At 39.5% G+C, this 15,874-nt stretch overlaps 1 protein-coding gene and 1 non-coding gene across 5 annotated transcripts in view; one reads left to right on the plus strand and one right to left on the minus strand.

Moving 5' to 3' along the window:
* Window positions 1-1,593: 1,593 nt before the first annotated feature.
* OCLN (occludin) overlaps window positions 1,594-15,874 on the minus strand; it is a 47,020-nt gene continuing 32,739 nt past the window's right edge. For all 4 annotated transcript variants that reach the window (XM_061393334.1, XM_061393336.1, XM_061393335.1 and 1 more), the window contains exons 5-9: window positions 15,285-15,430; window positions 8,553-8,768; window positions 6,732-6,903; window positions 4,306-4,347; window positions 1,594-2,963 (exon numbers count right to left, since the gene is read on the minus strand). In XM_061393334.1, the coding sequence (XP_061249318.1) occupies window positions 2,862-2,963; window positions 4,306-4,347; window positions 6,732-6,903; window positions 8,553-8,768; window positions 15,285-15,430 (678 nt within the window). In that variant the 3' untranslated portion in view covers window positions 1,594-2,861. The remainder of the gene's footprint in view (window positions 2,964-4,305; window positions 4,348-6,731; window positions 6,904-8,552; window positions 8,769-15,284; window positions 15,431-15,874) is intronic.
* Window positions 3,593-3,665, plus strand: TRNAK-UUU (transfer RNA lysine (anticodon UUU)). The gene has a single exon. It is a non-coding gene; the product is annotated as a tRNA-Lys (tRNA).

The following is a 15,874-nucleotide window of genomic DNA, read 5'->3' on the forward strand; positions in this document are numbered from 1 at the left end:
ACATATAACCTTACGGTTGGCCCTCTGCATTCATGGATCATATAGTATGTGTTCAATGAAAAAAAAAAAAAAATCCACACATAAATAGACCCACGCAGTTCAAACCCAAGTTGTTCAAGGGTCCAGGGTCAAATGCACTCAAATTTATAACAGGATTAATAACAGCAGACAGAACAATCCAACCTTATCCAACCTGATCCAACCTGCTGATTTATTAACAAAGTCAACCTAGAATGGGAATATAGAAGGTAATATTCCAACAGATCATCCCAATCCTAGTTTAGTCACTTGCTAATGAGACAATGGACCAATTAACCTATCAAATCATTAGTTTATCTGTAAAATGAGAATGAGAAATGGTTATGTCAGGAGGCTATCATAAAGATTAAATTAGATTCCATATATGTGTATACTATGTAACTGTTACTACAAATACTTATAGTTTTAAATTTATTTCAAAAATACAAAGCACATATGACAAAATATTAACACTTGTTATTTCTGGGTGGTGGGTTTAAATGTTCATAGTTTTCTGTGTTTCTTTAAATTTTTCCAAATAAAAAGAAATTAAAATATTGATCTTATCTACTTGTAATCCAGAATCACACATGTAAGGGAATCACTTTATGTTGTGAATTCTCATCAGACAAATCATGTGCTTTTTCAACAAAATCTTTGGAACAGTGGTTTATAGCAGAAAGCATAATGCAAACATAACCAGAGAAGATCAAAGATGGAAGAGATCTCTGAAATCTAAGCTAAACCTCCAACTTTCAGACTAGAAAACTGCCTGAGTAGTTTTTCAAAATTATATCCCACCGGTTAATGCCAATCCCCCAGGGGAATTCCCTGGCAGTCCCGTGGTTAGGAGGGCTTCCCTGATGGCTCAGTTGGTAAAGAATTCACCTGCAATGCAGGAGACCTGGGTTCAATTCCTGGATGGGGAAGATGCCCTGGACAAAGGCATGGCAACCCCCTTCAGTATTCTTGCCTGGGAAATCCCATGGACTGAGGAACCTGGCAGGCTACAGTCCACAGAGTCGAAAAGAGTTGGACACGACTTAACAACTAGACCACCACCACCACCACCAATGGTTAGGACTCTGCACTTCCACTGCAGGGGGCACAGGTTCTACTCCTGGTTGGGAAAGCCAACACTCCCCTCCATCCTGATCCTGACTCCTGGAGTGGTCAAGAGTGTAAGTACCACATTTGGAAAATGATTTTTTAAACTTTCAAAGTCCAATTTTATGGCACAATTTTATAATGCAAACTCATGCTACTTGATTTTCTGCATTCAGCTGAATAGCTTTGTTTCATCACAACACTGGCAAACGTGCCTTCGTAAACTATGCTGACTTCCTAGAATAGAGTTTAAACTTTAACACACACAAAAAATCAATTACATTGCTCAAGAGAGTCCTCACTATTTGGCATGACTCCAAAAGGCATGAAAAACAAACTATTACCTTCTGTAGTCAGCATGTGCAATACACGGAAAATTAAGAATTTTTCCAACTTGAAGAACTAAGTCAGTGTTATAATGGAAACCTTATTTAAAAGTTTATCTTTGGAAAATGATTCAGACTAATATATTAAAAACAATATATTTTAATGAGAGTTCTAAACTGAGGGGATAATCACAGTCAATTTGGTTAGCTATATATCCAGTATTATCAGCTAATTTTACTTTACCAGGAAAATATTGAATTAAAAAAAAATGCTGAGAATTAAAGGGCACCATCTGAAATAATTTGGTGCTTTACGATACTGGTTTCCATTTCCAGACAAGTCAGCCTTCTGTTAGCCAAAGGATTTAGGATACTACCAACCAGCACAGCACCCAAAATAATTTAAAACAACAACAAATACAACTTCCGAGCGTAGTTTTCCACAGCTTAATATTAACAGCACTAATGATGTCAAAAAGGTATATTATGGAAAGAAAACACCAGGTTTAATAATTATAAAATATGTACAAAACTTGAACATTCCCAGAAGTGAATTATAAATGTAATTAGATACTTTGATAAAAAGGAAACGCCTAGTTGGCTTTAAAAAAGTATGTAAACCATAAAAGATAAAAGGCATTTAAAAATACACAACAAAATTCTAACCAGAAGGTTTAAACTTTGATTTTTCAAAAGTAAACATGTATTTACAATCTTCAAATTTCATACATTTGTTACTTTTACATGATCTTTATTACCAGGATAACATGAAATAAAAAGCTCTTAAGCATTTATACACACACAAAAAATCAATAGGGCGGTTGGTAGAATTCAGTATTCATAGTAGCTAAAATAGGAAAAGGCAGGGGACTTTATCAATGGAGTCATAAAATAGACTTAACCAAAACTGCAAGCTAGCCAACAAGCAGTTTCACTTCAGACTTTATTGCAAGGGCCCAGTTTCCTTATCTGAAAATGAATGATTATTTATTTATAAGTAACAGTTACCTGAAGGGAGAATTCTGGGAGGATTAAACTACCCCCTACAAGACCAACCCAATGAGCACACACTTAGGTATTAAGACCTGATTGCCCAGGATGTCAAAGTTCATAGCACAGTCCACTCCAGGACCTTCCTGAAAAGTTTAAAAACCTCAAATAACAGTTTTTAACACAAGAACCAATGTTTGAAGCATAAAATCCTTAGTTGGAGTGTTCAGCCCAGTTGATTATCAAAAGCTATTTATAAACTGCTTCAACACTGATGATATTAAAGCTACCAAAACTCTGTAATGATCAGAGAGATTTGGCCTCCCGGGTTAGAGCCCAAAGTCATTTTGACTCCTGATAACATTGCAGAGATGTCAGTCAGATACTTCTTAACCTCTCCAACAATGTGGCGTCTGCCGTCTATGTTTTCCGTCGGTCGTAATCTCCAACCATCTTCTTAATGTGTGACAATTTGCTCTTCAACTGTTTACAGTAATTCCTCTTACTTTTGTAATCTGCTGACTAAAAAAGAGTGGGGGGAAAAGAATCGAGTAAGTTTAATAACATAAAAACGAGTTACGTATTAGCTGCTGGGACGGCAGAGGTGAACAGCAACAACACAAAGGGAATATTAGTCATACAGAATTGCAAGGAGCGTTAAATGAAGCGACACGCACAAGGCACCTGGCAGCACCTCTAACCACGTGAGCAGCTGATTCTCTCTGCTCAAGCATATCTCAAAGGATACACTCATTTCTAATGATTTGGAAAGTCATCAAGAAAACGTTAGGCCTTTTTGGCTAACACATGATCTTGAAAAAAAAAAATCAGTAAAGCAAGAAACTGGTTATACGGATTGACTTAGAGTAAGGAAACTAGATAAATGGGGAATTAGACAGGAAATTTTACTATATACACCATTAAACTCTTGAATTAAAAAAAAAAAAATTATCTAGCTGCACAGGTCTTAGTTGTGGCACGTGCAAGTTTTAGTTGAGGCAAGTGAACTCTTAGCTGTGGCATGTGGGATCTAGTTCCCTGACCAGGGATTGAACCTGGGCCCCCTGTACTGTAAGCTCAGAAACTTGGCCACTGGACCACCAGGGAAATCCCTTTAGTCTTGAATTTAAATTCATGAAATTTCTAGGAATTCCTTAGTCGTCTAGAGGTTAGGACTCTGCACTTTTACTGCCGAGGACCCAGGTTCAATCCCTGGTTGGGGAAATAAGATCCCACAGGCCGTGTAGTGTGATAAAAAGAAAAAGACTGATGATGCCAAGTGCTGACAAGAATATGGAGCAACAGGAATCTATAAACTGGCACAAACCAGGGACACTGCTGACAATCGCTCCCCAAGGCTGGATCCCCACTGCTCAATGACCCTCCAATTTCATGCCTATGTAAATACCTAGCAAATGGGTGCCCATGTGCATAGATGCTTTAAAAATCACACACAAGCTACATACTCTATGATTCCATTTATGCAAAGTTCAAAATAGGCAATACTAATCCATGATGTTATAAATTAGGATGGTGGTTACCCAGGAAATGTGTTTCAAGGGGGTGCCAGTACAAAGGTGTGTGGCTGCTTTGTGTAAGTTTGCCAAGCTGTATACTTATGATCTGTGTATTTTTAACTTCCTTTTTTACTTGTTTGTTTTATTTTTTTAAGTTCCAACTTCTTATAGTTTTCATCTTGCAATTATAGGGCCTTTTGTCTACAATTGTTGTATGTGTGACAAGGTATCAGAGTATCTAAAGTTCTCTAAAGGTATCCAGAGTCATTCTAAAGGTTAAATGAAAGACACATACTAGAAAAGGTCTTCCTAAAAGAATCAAGAATCTTACAATCTAGGATACTTACTCCCTTAACTTGTTTCAGTCTATTGTACTCGTCGGCAGCAGCCTATTAATAAGAAACAAAGGAATGTATTTAGTGGGGCATTTTCTCTTTCAGAAACAACACTCCTGATGTTATACTTTGGAGCAAAAACTGTCAGCTTATGACAAGAATATAAGGAGTTAAAATAAAGAAGTCTTAAAGTTCTCAAAACCTTTATGGTCAGTGGGAGGGCCTGAAGGAATCCGGTCATGGGAAATTTATGACATTGAGATGATTTTCACGTTGCAATCACACCAGCAGGTAACTCTCTGTTCTGTGACTCTGCACTCTCCCATGGTGCAGTCCACGCACCATGTGGACCCCATAAAGCACAGCTCTGATCCCATTACCAGGATAAAACTGGGGCAAGCACCCCATTAAATTCTCTACTGATCTAGTCTCCTATCATTCCAGTGTCCCGCACATTGTAATTCCTTCAAAAAAAATTAAGCACATTCATGCGTTCAGATTCCCATTGTGTTCCCCTTATGGCTGTACTCATGAGGGTCTCATGTACCCCCCTGCTGTCTGGAGAATCTGCCATAGTTACCTCTCAGTCAAGCCTCCCCTCAACTCTCCAGGCCTTCAGCAGACTTTATCCCTTCTCGGAGCACTTAGTTACAGTACTTTCTATACATACTGTAAAGATGACATTAGTACCACTGTTTAACTTGTTAGGTGTTGGTCTCTCTTGTTTTTTAACATGAGCTCTTTGAAGGTAGAAACATGATTGACCTTTCTAACCTCAGCACTTCCACATCAAGCACACAGTAACAGTGAATAAGCATTGAATGGACTGAGAAAGGTTTACAGGACCACAGAGAAGACAGAAAAGAAAGCAATAAACAAACTATATAAGAAGCAAATACTTCAAAACCAGCGAGCAGATCACCGCAGTTAAAAATGGCAAAAAGTATTTCATAAAAGGACTATGAAGCTCCAATAAGTACATGATGTAATTAAAAAAAAAAAAGGTTAAATACTGGTATCTAAGACACAAGGCAGTCATTTTTCAGGCATAAAATGTTAGTGAGATGTGGGTCACAGAAGCCCTCTAGAGCATTACTAGCGGGGAATACAGTTGATATAATCTTTCTGGAGGGCAGTTTTGCAACAAAAGTTTACAGGTACATAACCTCTCACTCAGCAATTTTACATACTGGAATTCGTCCCAGCAGATAAGCAAGTAAGTGCACAAGGCTGGAGAGCTTCACCAGTGTAGGTTCACTAGTAGGGGCAGGTCGGGGGAATGGGGAGGGAGACATACTTGAAAGTCTATTCATAGAGAATGACTATTAAGTAAATTATGGTACAATCACAAAACTGAAAATAATGAAGTTTTTTTTTAACATACAAAAATATTTTCTCAGCAAGTAGATCTTTATTATTGATAAAGATTCATTAAAAAAAATTAAGCACGTTAATGCTTTCAGATTTCCATTGTGTTTCATAAACTGTTGTTGATAATCATACACTGCTGTTGAATAAAACAGCAAAATATAAGCAACGTCAGAAAATATTTAAAAAGAGAAACCTTCACAACGATGGGAGTAGGTCAGAGAAACACAAGAGGCAACTGAAAGGGTTCCTAGTGGTCCTCGCTAAAGCAACTCAATCAACAAAACTACGCAGTGCTGGATTGTAAGCTGAAGTTCAGAACAGATATCCCTGCATCTACACTGATATAAATGATTAAATAAATGGAAGTGACAAATTTCCTGTGCAGACAAATTCCAAGTAACTTGTGTAGGTATACTGCCTTTAAAGAGCTGGAACATAATTCCCTGATTTCTTAAGTGTGATCTATGCAGAGTGACTTCCTTCCAAAGAGCACAACACAGAGAGGGGACGTAAGAAGTAAAGAGTAACTTTACATGGACAAACACGACCCCAGACAGGTGATAAGGGAAAAAAATAAAGACAAGCCCACAAACTACTGTTGAGTTAAAAAAAAAAAAAAGCAGGAAGGATACAAGTAAAGCTTATGATTCTCTATCAAAGATCACTTCTAGGTACACTTCTGCAGGGAGGGGACATTTTAACAACTAATATTTTGGTTGAAAAAATTTAAGGCAATCTATTTTTCTGTCTTCCATTCTGTATTATTTGAATTTTTTTTACAGAAAGAGTAAACTCTTTTCTGTTTATAAACAGAAAAAGTAATGTAGCTATTTTCTTTTAAACAGGAAGGGATATATGTACAGATTATTTTTTTATAAATCTTAACTACATTAGTACACTCTTCCATTTCAAAAAGACTTTAAGACTGGATTTCAATTATTATTCAATGAAATTACAGTTTGGTAATTACTAGCAAAATCTGTATCAATACTAGTATAAAGGATAATGTAGCTCCATAGACTAGAATAAAATTCTATGTAATATCTAATTATCAGGTTTGAATTTACCATGTACTCTTCACTTTCTTCTCTATAGTCATCCAGTTCTTTATCCAGACGAGAGAGTTCTTTATTGACCTCATCAAGTTCTGCTTGTAGGCTCTTATATTCCTGTAGGCCAGTGTCAAAACTTCTCTTGTAGAGTTGTCTTTGTTGATCTGAAGTGATAGGTGGATATTCCCTAAAAATTCAGAGAGAAAACGATTTTTTATATATCCTTAGCAGACTTGAGTTCCACAAAGATAATAAAGCTGGTGGCATGTGGAGAATGACATTCTCTTGGTTTTCTTTTTGTTGCTATTGCTTATGGATAGAGGAAGGTGGGATACAAAGAAGTTCTTTTAAGAATGATTATGCTTCTTACACTGATGCTCATCTGTTGTTTTTTTTTTAAAACTCTGCTTATTGGTTTTTAGAAATAAGTGTTGAAAATCATTTATGAAATTTCAGGGTGGTCTTAGGAACTCATTTGTTCTGAATACACAACATCACAGGAGAATGGACACTTACATTTAAAGTCTTAAAACTGGAATTATGAACACAAAGGATATTTTCATCCCTTCAGTGGCAGAACAGCTCATTGACAGGTGCCTGTTTTCTGCTACCGTCTGTAGTTTTCAGATGGTTTTGAGCATTTTTTTGGTGGGAAAATGGGAGGGCGGGTCTTGTTTTTCTTTAACAGAAATCGTTTTGATTGTAAAAACAGACATGAAAAGGTACATGTATGAAAATGCATGCTCACTGTAAAAATAATCTGACAATGTGTTAAACTATGAAAAAAATCCTGAAATTCTTATCACTTGTATCTCTCAATATGCCAGCTATTCCTTACATATGATGGTGATGCTGTTAACCATCCATAATCCACTGAGGAAATACTCTGAGTTGTTCCACAGGGTTAGGGTTAGGGTTAGGTGCTTCATAGCAATATGGAATTTTAAATGTTCTATCGGAGACAGTCTAAGTATCTTCATTTTAAAGAGGGGAGAAATTAAATGATTTGCTCAGAAGGGAAATGAGTATTCAGAATTTCTGAAAGTTTGCATTTAAATCTTGCATGATACAAGATAGGCAAACATTTTATAGACAGGTGGCTAAACGAGACCAAAAATCTAGAGGGGCAAGGGGGGATGAAATATGAGAGCCACCAGTGAGTAAGGGATTTCTAGGTCTGTTTGCCCTATCCATCCCTCCTAACAGCTTGAGAAGCAATGTTTTGATTCACCACAATTCACACAGCAAATATTTCTGATTTGTGTCCCAGTCCTCAGAATATTTGGGCCAAAAGGCTATAGGTCATACCCAAGTACAGCTGGGGATCAATGCTGGACGATTACCAAACCACTGACACAAAAAGTAACTTAACCACAACACTAAAATGTTAACTCAATTGTTTACAAATCTGTTTGCAAAAGTCCTTTGGATTAAACTTTTAAAAGAATCTCTGGTCTCATCATGAAAGCTTAACTTAAAAGTAAACGTCAAAAGAAAGAGCCATAACACTAGTCTGGAATTTTCTAATTAATAAAACAAAGTTCTCCTATATGTGTATTTTACTTATTTGACAAACCTTTTTTGGGTGGCTACTGGTAAAAATATACAGCACTGGCCAAGTTTGTCATTTTGCGGGGGTGCATGGAAAGTGTTTTAAAGATAAACACACTCCCTCCACATCAATCTTTATTACAAAGGGTACTAAGGGGGAAAAAATGTAACAAAAACCAGCCTGGTTGGCAAAGAATGAGGTTACACCACCCACCCTAGGCAAGGAGGCAACACCCCCAAAACCATGGGATTTTGCAGGGCTTCCAGCGAGAGATGCTCCGGTACCTGATCCAGTCGTCCTCCAGCTCATCGCAGGACTCGCCTCCGGTCGTGTAGTCTGTTTCATAGTGGTCTTGCTCTGCCCGCCTTGACTTCCCTGCCCTGCCCTTCGCGGGAGCCCTTTTTGAAAGCGTCTCCAAGTTACCACTGCTGCTGTAATGAGGCTGCCGGAAGTCCTCCACAGGTGAAGTCAATGGCAGCTCCTGAGCCACTTCCGGCACCCTAACAAAACAGGAATCATCTGTCCGTGAGCACTACCGCCCTTTGTCAGAGCACTGGGACCACAGAGGGCGGCGGCACCCGCGCGTGGGCCCGCGCTCAAGCAGCCACCTGCCCAGCGCCGAGCCCATCCCCAGCTCCCCGTGCTCAGCTCGGCACCAGCGCAGCTCCTCTAATACACACGAGCCCCTTTAAGGCTCTCATGTAAGGGGAGCCCGTTAGTCAACCTTCTATGTAAAATGGATATAAGACTTCACTTTAGGAAACTCCCACAGACCTGGAAGAGGTGTTGACCTGACCTGTGCCCAGGACATACTCCACAAAAAGCTATTAGGAAGATAACAATCGCCTTTCTTTTCTACAGGTTCTTCCAGTTCCATGGAATGCTGAGTGGGGAGAGGAATGCACATCTATATCTCCCTTTGGGGGCCAACTCCCAGAGATAAGCTCTCCGTAATACTAATTTTAGACTCCTTTATATCACTTCTCTTTTCAAGATACAATGATAAAATGAAACAAATTGAAAATTTAAACTAAAAAAACTAAAAGCAAAGAACCTAAAAAGCATTTTATACTGTAATAGATGAAAGGACTTATTAACACCTATTTTTTTAAACATTTTATTTTACACTGGAAAACAGCTGATTAACAATGTTGTGATAATATCCAGTGGACAGTAAAGGGGCTCAGCCAAGACCTCTTTAAATTGCACTGTTAAGCCTGAAGCCTTGAAGAATGATTGAAATGGAAGAGTTAACATTACACTTATTTTTCTAGCACCAATTATTTAATATTGCATCAGATTTTTAATCACATAAACTGTTTCTGCCACAAGCATCAAAAAACAAAGACTAACATGGAATAAAAGACCAAGAGCTGTGGCAACTCTCAACTACTTCTGAGTAACAGAAATGCAAAGCTGCATTTTCCCCTGCAGCAGAGCTGGAGAAGGGCAAGAGTAGAAACAAGGCACCGGAGACTTCCCGACATCAGCCTTGCTATTCAAGTCAACTAGTTAAAGAAGAATTTTTTTTGTTGTTTTTGCTGTCAACTTACAGAAACTGTCATCTTGAGTTTTATCCACAAGGTGGACTGTTTTCTAGGTGATCCAAAACTGCTTGGTTCTGTTGCCAAAGTCTTACGACTTTTAATCACACTAACTAATTTCTTGCAGATGCCTAACGCTTTGGTGGGTGATGGGGAAGGGGGGGGCGGTAGTTGGAGGTGATCATGGTAGAGTTTTTCTTTCTAAATTCTATCCAGGTTAACATGGCTTTAAGTGCTCTGTTAACACTACCTCTAAAGGAAGGAAAATGTGACTTTCTCTGTGAGTGAATGATTAACAAGTTCCTAGACACTCTGCCAGCTACTATGCTTCTAGCTTTGAGGTGGCAAACAAAACCTTTAGAATGCAGTGGGTTTGTCTGAGGGGTTGGGGGCTAGTGGGGGTGGGGGATGCTACAGGGCAAAGGAAATTGGAAAAAAAAAAAAAACCACCCAAAATTGCAAGGCAGGCCTCCTCTCATAATTTTATATTAGAAATTGATATTATAAATCTTCATCTTAGAAGTCTTCCATCTCCCCTCTTCCTATACCCTTTCAAACACTAAAGAGTAACTTGATAGAGCATAAAAGCTAAAAATGAAATGCTTGGCAAGACAAGTAGTATATATAAATTTAAGAGTTAGGGAATGGGTGTACTCTTGGTCATCTACAAACCTGCTTTTAGACCCAAGTCCAATTAGGTAAAAAATCTGCACAACCCAGAAACAAACACCTGTACACTTTCCTTAGTATCTGATTCAGTCCCCTAGGTGTGGAAATCTGCTCTTTTGTAGTTTTTGACTTCCTTCTTTCTTACACTTATTTTATTCTCTCTCAAACACACACACATGCCCTTCCTGCTCTATCTCACCCCGACAGTGTAGTTATCGTGCACTTTTTCCCACTCACGTTAGACTGCAACCTCCATGGGAACACGAACTCCGTATTTCCAGGAGTACCTGGCCCAGTAAATGGCAGAGGTTCAAGCTAATTACTAAACTGAAAAGACATTCACAAGAATCCTCTTTTCTGAGGACACCCAGTATCCGGGAGAGAGAGAAACAAAATGCTTGATCGCATCATTGCCATGACTGTAGGAATGATGTCCATAATATATACAGTATTTTTAAACCGCCATATATCATTGAGGGTCCTATCCAAGCCTTGTCAACCAGACAACTCCATCTTCCTGGACCCAAAAAGGGCCAATTAGAATGGCCCTTTCACTAGGATTTGACAGGTAAGTTTTGGGAAAGGAAATTTCACTCTGAATCCAGGAGTGTCAGATCAGGGCAGCCTGAGGAATGTGCATAGCCAGCCTGCTACAAAAGAAGTTGTACTGAGAATAAAAGTACTGAAGTAACAAGAACCCTGACATTTTTTGAGTCCCTGGATCATGCTATGCCGGAAGATGGTACCATCTCTGGGCCTCATGTGAATCATCAAATTCCTACAACTTGCATAAATGTCCTAAGAGATTATCCTACCAGCCCAAATACAGCTACTAGACCATGATCTCATTTGGCACTCTGTCAGCCTGCCTTGAAAGCTCTGCATTGCATCAACACTCTACTTCTTTGACTTACAAAGGTTAATTCATCCTGGGTTCGATCCCCGGGTCAGGAAGATCCCCTGGGGGAAGGCACAGCAACTCCAGTATTATTGCCTGAAGAATCCCATGGACAGAGGAATCTGGGGGACTACAGTCCACGGGGTTGCAGAGAGTTGGAAGGACTGAATCGACTTAGCACACACATAACCTGTCCTGGGTGTGAACAGGATAGGAGGGAGTGTACCTGCTATCTCCCAAATCCACTTACAAAGGGTAGAGAAGCAACTATCTTCAGCTACATTCTGCTGTTTCCTAATCCAGGATTAATTCTAACTGTCTTAATATTCTAAGGTCAGGACATTATGGTGAGCAAGAAGAACCAGACACTAAAGTAATTACCATATGATTCCATTTTATAAGAATTCCCATATGGTGACAGGTATCAAAATAGTGGTGATGGGGAAAGGAGAGTATCCATGAAGAAAAGAATGTTTCAGAACATTTGAAATGCCTCTCTTGATGTGGTGGCAGTTACTTAAGTGTTCACATGCGTGAAATCTCATCAAGCTTATATCAAGATTAGTGTTCTTGACTGAATGTATGTTATGCTTTAGGGGGAAAATATCTTAGTATTGAGGTACCTCATTCTTAACCTGGACCTCAGACAATGTTCCCAATTCTAATTCCTTCTCTATCCACTATAATAGTGAGGAGAGGCGCCTGTGGGTTACTAAACACCTTCAGGAAACACCTGAGCAAAAGCAGGTTATGACTTAAATGTGAGTCCACTATGTCGGCAGGAAGATGTACACTGAATCCTCCACAGCACTCAGTGCTCTGCCATGGACAACAGTCAACGAATTCTATTACCCCCCAGAGGCTGCAAGTTCATCACTATGACACACTGTTGCATTCATATCCCTTAGCACCACCCCCATCCTGCCCTTCTGCAGGGTTAATGAAATTAAAAGACACTTACAAAAAAAAAAAAAAAGACACTTACTCCTTGGAAGCAAAGTTATGACCAACCTAGACAGCATGTTTAAAAGCAGAGACATTACTTTGCCAACAAAGGTCTGTCTAGTCAAGGCTATGGTTTTTCCAGTGGTCATGTATGGATGTGAGAGTTGGACTGTGAAGAGGGCTGAGTGCCGAAGAATTGATGCTTTTGAACTGTGGTGTTGGAGAAGACTCTTGAGAGTCCCTTGGACTGCAAGGAGATCCAACCAGTCCATCCTAAAGGAGATCAGTCCTGGGTGTTCATTGGAAGGACTGATGCTGAAGCTGAAACTCCAATACTTTGGTCACCTGATGCGAAGAACTGACTCATTGGAAAAGACCCTGATGCTGGGAGGGACTGGGGGCAGGAGGAGAAGGGGATGACAGAGGATGAGATGGCTGGATGGCATCACCGATTCTATGGACATGAGTTTGGGTAAACTCCAGGAGTTGGTGGTAGACAGGGAGGCCTGGCATGCTGCGATTCATGGGGTCGCAAAGAGTCGGACATGACTGAGCGACTGAACTGACTAACTGAACAATAAGAATCATATTTGGATTTTCCAGATCTTCAAAAAAGTACTGGGGTGTATGCTGGAAGTACCAACTGGTACAACCTTTATGGAGTACAGTTTGACTACACCCATCAAAATCATATATGCAATTTCCTTTACTCTTGCAATTCTGCTTTTAATATTTTTCCTCCAGATATATCCACATACTTGCAAACTGATAAAGGTGCAATGTGCAAGTTTATTCTCTGCTGAGGTTTGTAATAACAAAACTTTAGGGAAAAGTGTGTATCAGTGTGGGATTAATAAAACAGATCTTAGTCCACCCATCCGATACAGTATTATGCAGACATAAAACAGATGAGCAAACTTTGTATACTGATACGCACAGTCACTGAGATACACTGCTAACAGTGCATTTAATATGTTATTACTTTTTAAAAGGAAAAATAACCAATATATGTACTTGGCCAGCATATTCATTTAAAATAACCTCTGGAAGGACACAAAAGAAACTGGTAACACTAGCTGTTCCTGGGGAGAGGAACTAGATAGCTGGGGACAAAGGGATCCCCTTTTGCTCCTCTTAAATTTTACATCATGAATGTGCTGATTTATTCAAGAAAAGGTAAGATATTTATTTAAAATTTATTTTACTTTTGGTTGTGCTGGGTCTTCATGGCTGCGTGAGGGTTTTCTTTAGTTGCAGAGAGTGGGAGCTACTCTTCATTGGGGTGCATGGGCTTCTCTTTGCAGTGGCTTCTCTTGTTGCAGTTCCTGGGCTCGTGGGACCCGGGCTTAGTTGCTCCGAGGTGTGTGTGATTGAACCTGTGTCCCCTGTATTAGCAGGCAGATTCTCAACCACTGGCCCACCAGGGAAGTCCCTAAGTAAGATATTTAAATTGCTCCAAATGAATCTGTGACAATATCTTCATTCTCATGAAAAAGAACAGCGTGTGGGAATGTTGTGGAGCCCTGCAAGCCTTACAATTAACTGGGAGGCACAGCTGGTCACAAGAAGAATGAGAGATATTTATTGTATATGCATGGAAGTTGTGCAAGCCCCAGCTTCAAACTTTTACAAGGACTGCATCTCTACGGCGCACCTCTTCTCACAGCCTCATGTGATTTGGCTTTTGTCAAAATCCAAAGAGAAGAAGGAGAATAGAGAAAATGTTCTTCCTCACTCCTCATTCACAACTGAAATCAAAAGCAAGGTAGAATCTGAAGAACCAAAGTATCTGGAGGGTAAGGCAGAAAGCCAGTCTACTTCCAAATTCCACTCCAGGGTAATAATAAAGCATTCTCAAACTGATCCCAGACTTAACTCAGCTGCCAGTGTCATCCCATAGGGTTCCAGGCACCCGAACTATTGTACACGCAGAGCAGATCTCAACAAACCTGGCCCACTAGAGGCGGCTGGAAATACAACTTTGAACTAGTGGATAAACCTTTAATGTAGAAGGACCCAATTAGCTAAAGGGAAGGTTTAATTTTTTGGTCTATGAAGGAACTTGGGGTTCTAGAATTATATACAGGAACACTAGTTTATCATCCTTGGGCAAAAACTACATTCAAGTCCTTAACAACATCCTCAATGTCTCTCTCTTATCATTAAAGTAAATTAGAATTCGGCTTTAGGGTAACCTAGAACCACAACAGGGATACTATTTCAATAACCTGAATGGCACCCCCTCTAGGCCAAAAACTCACTGTGAGGCTTTCTTTGTTTTAACATGTAAAACAAAATCTAGAGGCTTTATCAGCTTCACCTCCTCCAGCAAGATGAAGGATCTAGCACAGCAAAGGGGCTTCCCTGGTGACACAGTCAGTAAAGAATCTGCCTGCAATGCAGGAAACCCGGATTTGATCCCTGAGTCAGGAGAATCTCCTGGAGATGGAAATGGCAACCCACTCCAATATTCTTGCCTGGGGAATCCCATGGACAGAAGAGCCTGGTGGGCTACAGCCCCTAGGGTTGGAAGAGTCGGACACAAATTAGCAACTAAACCACCATCACCACAGCAGAGCACAGGAGTCTCAGAATTCTGGAATGCAAATGAAGTGTTCTAATTTAATGAAAATGTATGTGGATAGTGTTGACCAATGAGTAATCTCCTCCTTCTATTAAAGAGATACAATAATTACAGGCAGGGAGAGAGACTGAGAACCACATTTAGCTCTGCTATCAATCCACAACACCCTTCCACCCTTATCTAAACTTCAAAATCAGAAATAACAAAGAATTTTCTGCACCTGTAAGGCAGAGATCAGTCTTCAGCCTTTGTGAAAACTGTTGGATGTTTCTTTTTCCTTCAAGCTGAATGGCACAAAATAGCAACCGATCTATAAATACATACAAATCTCATTTTTTCAGGCTCATTCTAGCAAAAGAAGGAAGACATTACTTACGGGGTTGATTTATAGGAAGACTCTGGATACGGTCGCTTCTCGTTCACTTTACCATTGGAGGAGTAGGCCACTGGGCTGTCCACTCTCTCCACGTAGTCGGAGAGGGGAGGAGGCATGTCTTGTGTACCTGCAGAAACGTTTTTAACCTAAGGAAACAGTTTCAAGAGACTCAGTTATTACTTAGCCTGCAACTTAAAGGGGGAAAGAAATGGAAGAAAAATATCATATATAAAATTATCTAATGTTTACTCGGCTCATTAAATACTATTAATGTATCTGATGACCTTGTTATTATATAGTGTTAATAGTCAAATCAGCACAGAAATGGTGTTATTGTTAGTTTAACAAATCCAGAATCAATTACAAAGAAGAAAAAAGAAATCCTAATTATCTGATTCTCATCCTGATATGATTAGGCGGAATAATTATCCACCCCATCTTAGGAAGACTAATCTCATTTTATCTGGCTCTAGAGTTATAGTGAGAATTTTCATTTCTAGCAAGTTCTAAGTAATGCTGATGCTGCTGTCTGAGCATCACTCTTGGAAAACCACTAATCCAGGGCACAGAATATTGGTTCTTCTTAATCC

Source organism: Bos javanicus, chromosome 20, assembly GCF_032452875.1.
Source record: "Bos javanicus breed banteng chromosome 20, ARS-OSU_banteng_1.0, whole genome shotgun sequence".
Lineage (NCBI taxonomy): Eukaryota > Metazoa > Chordata > Mammalia > Artiodactyla > Bovidae > Bos > Bos javanicus.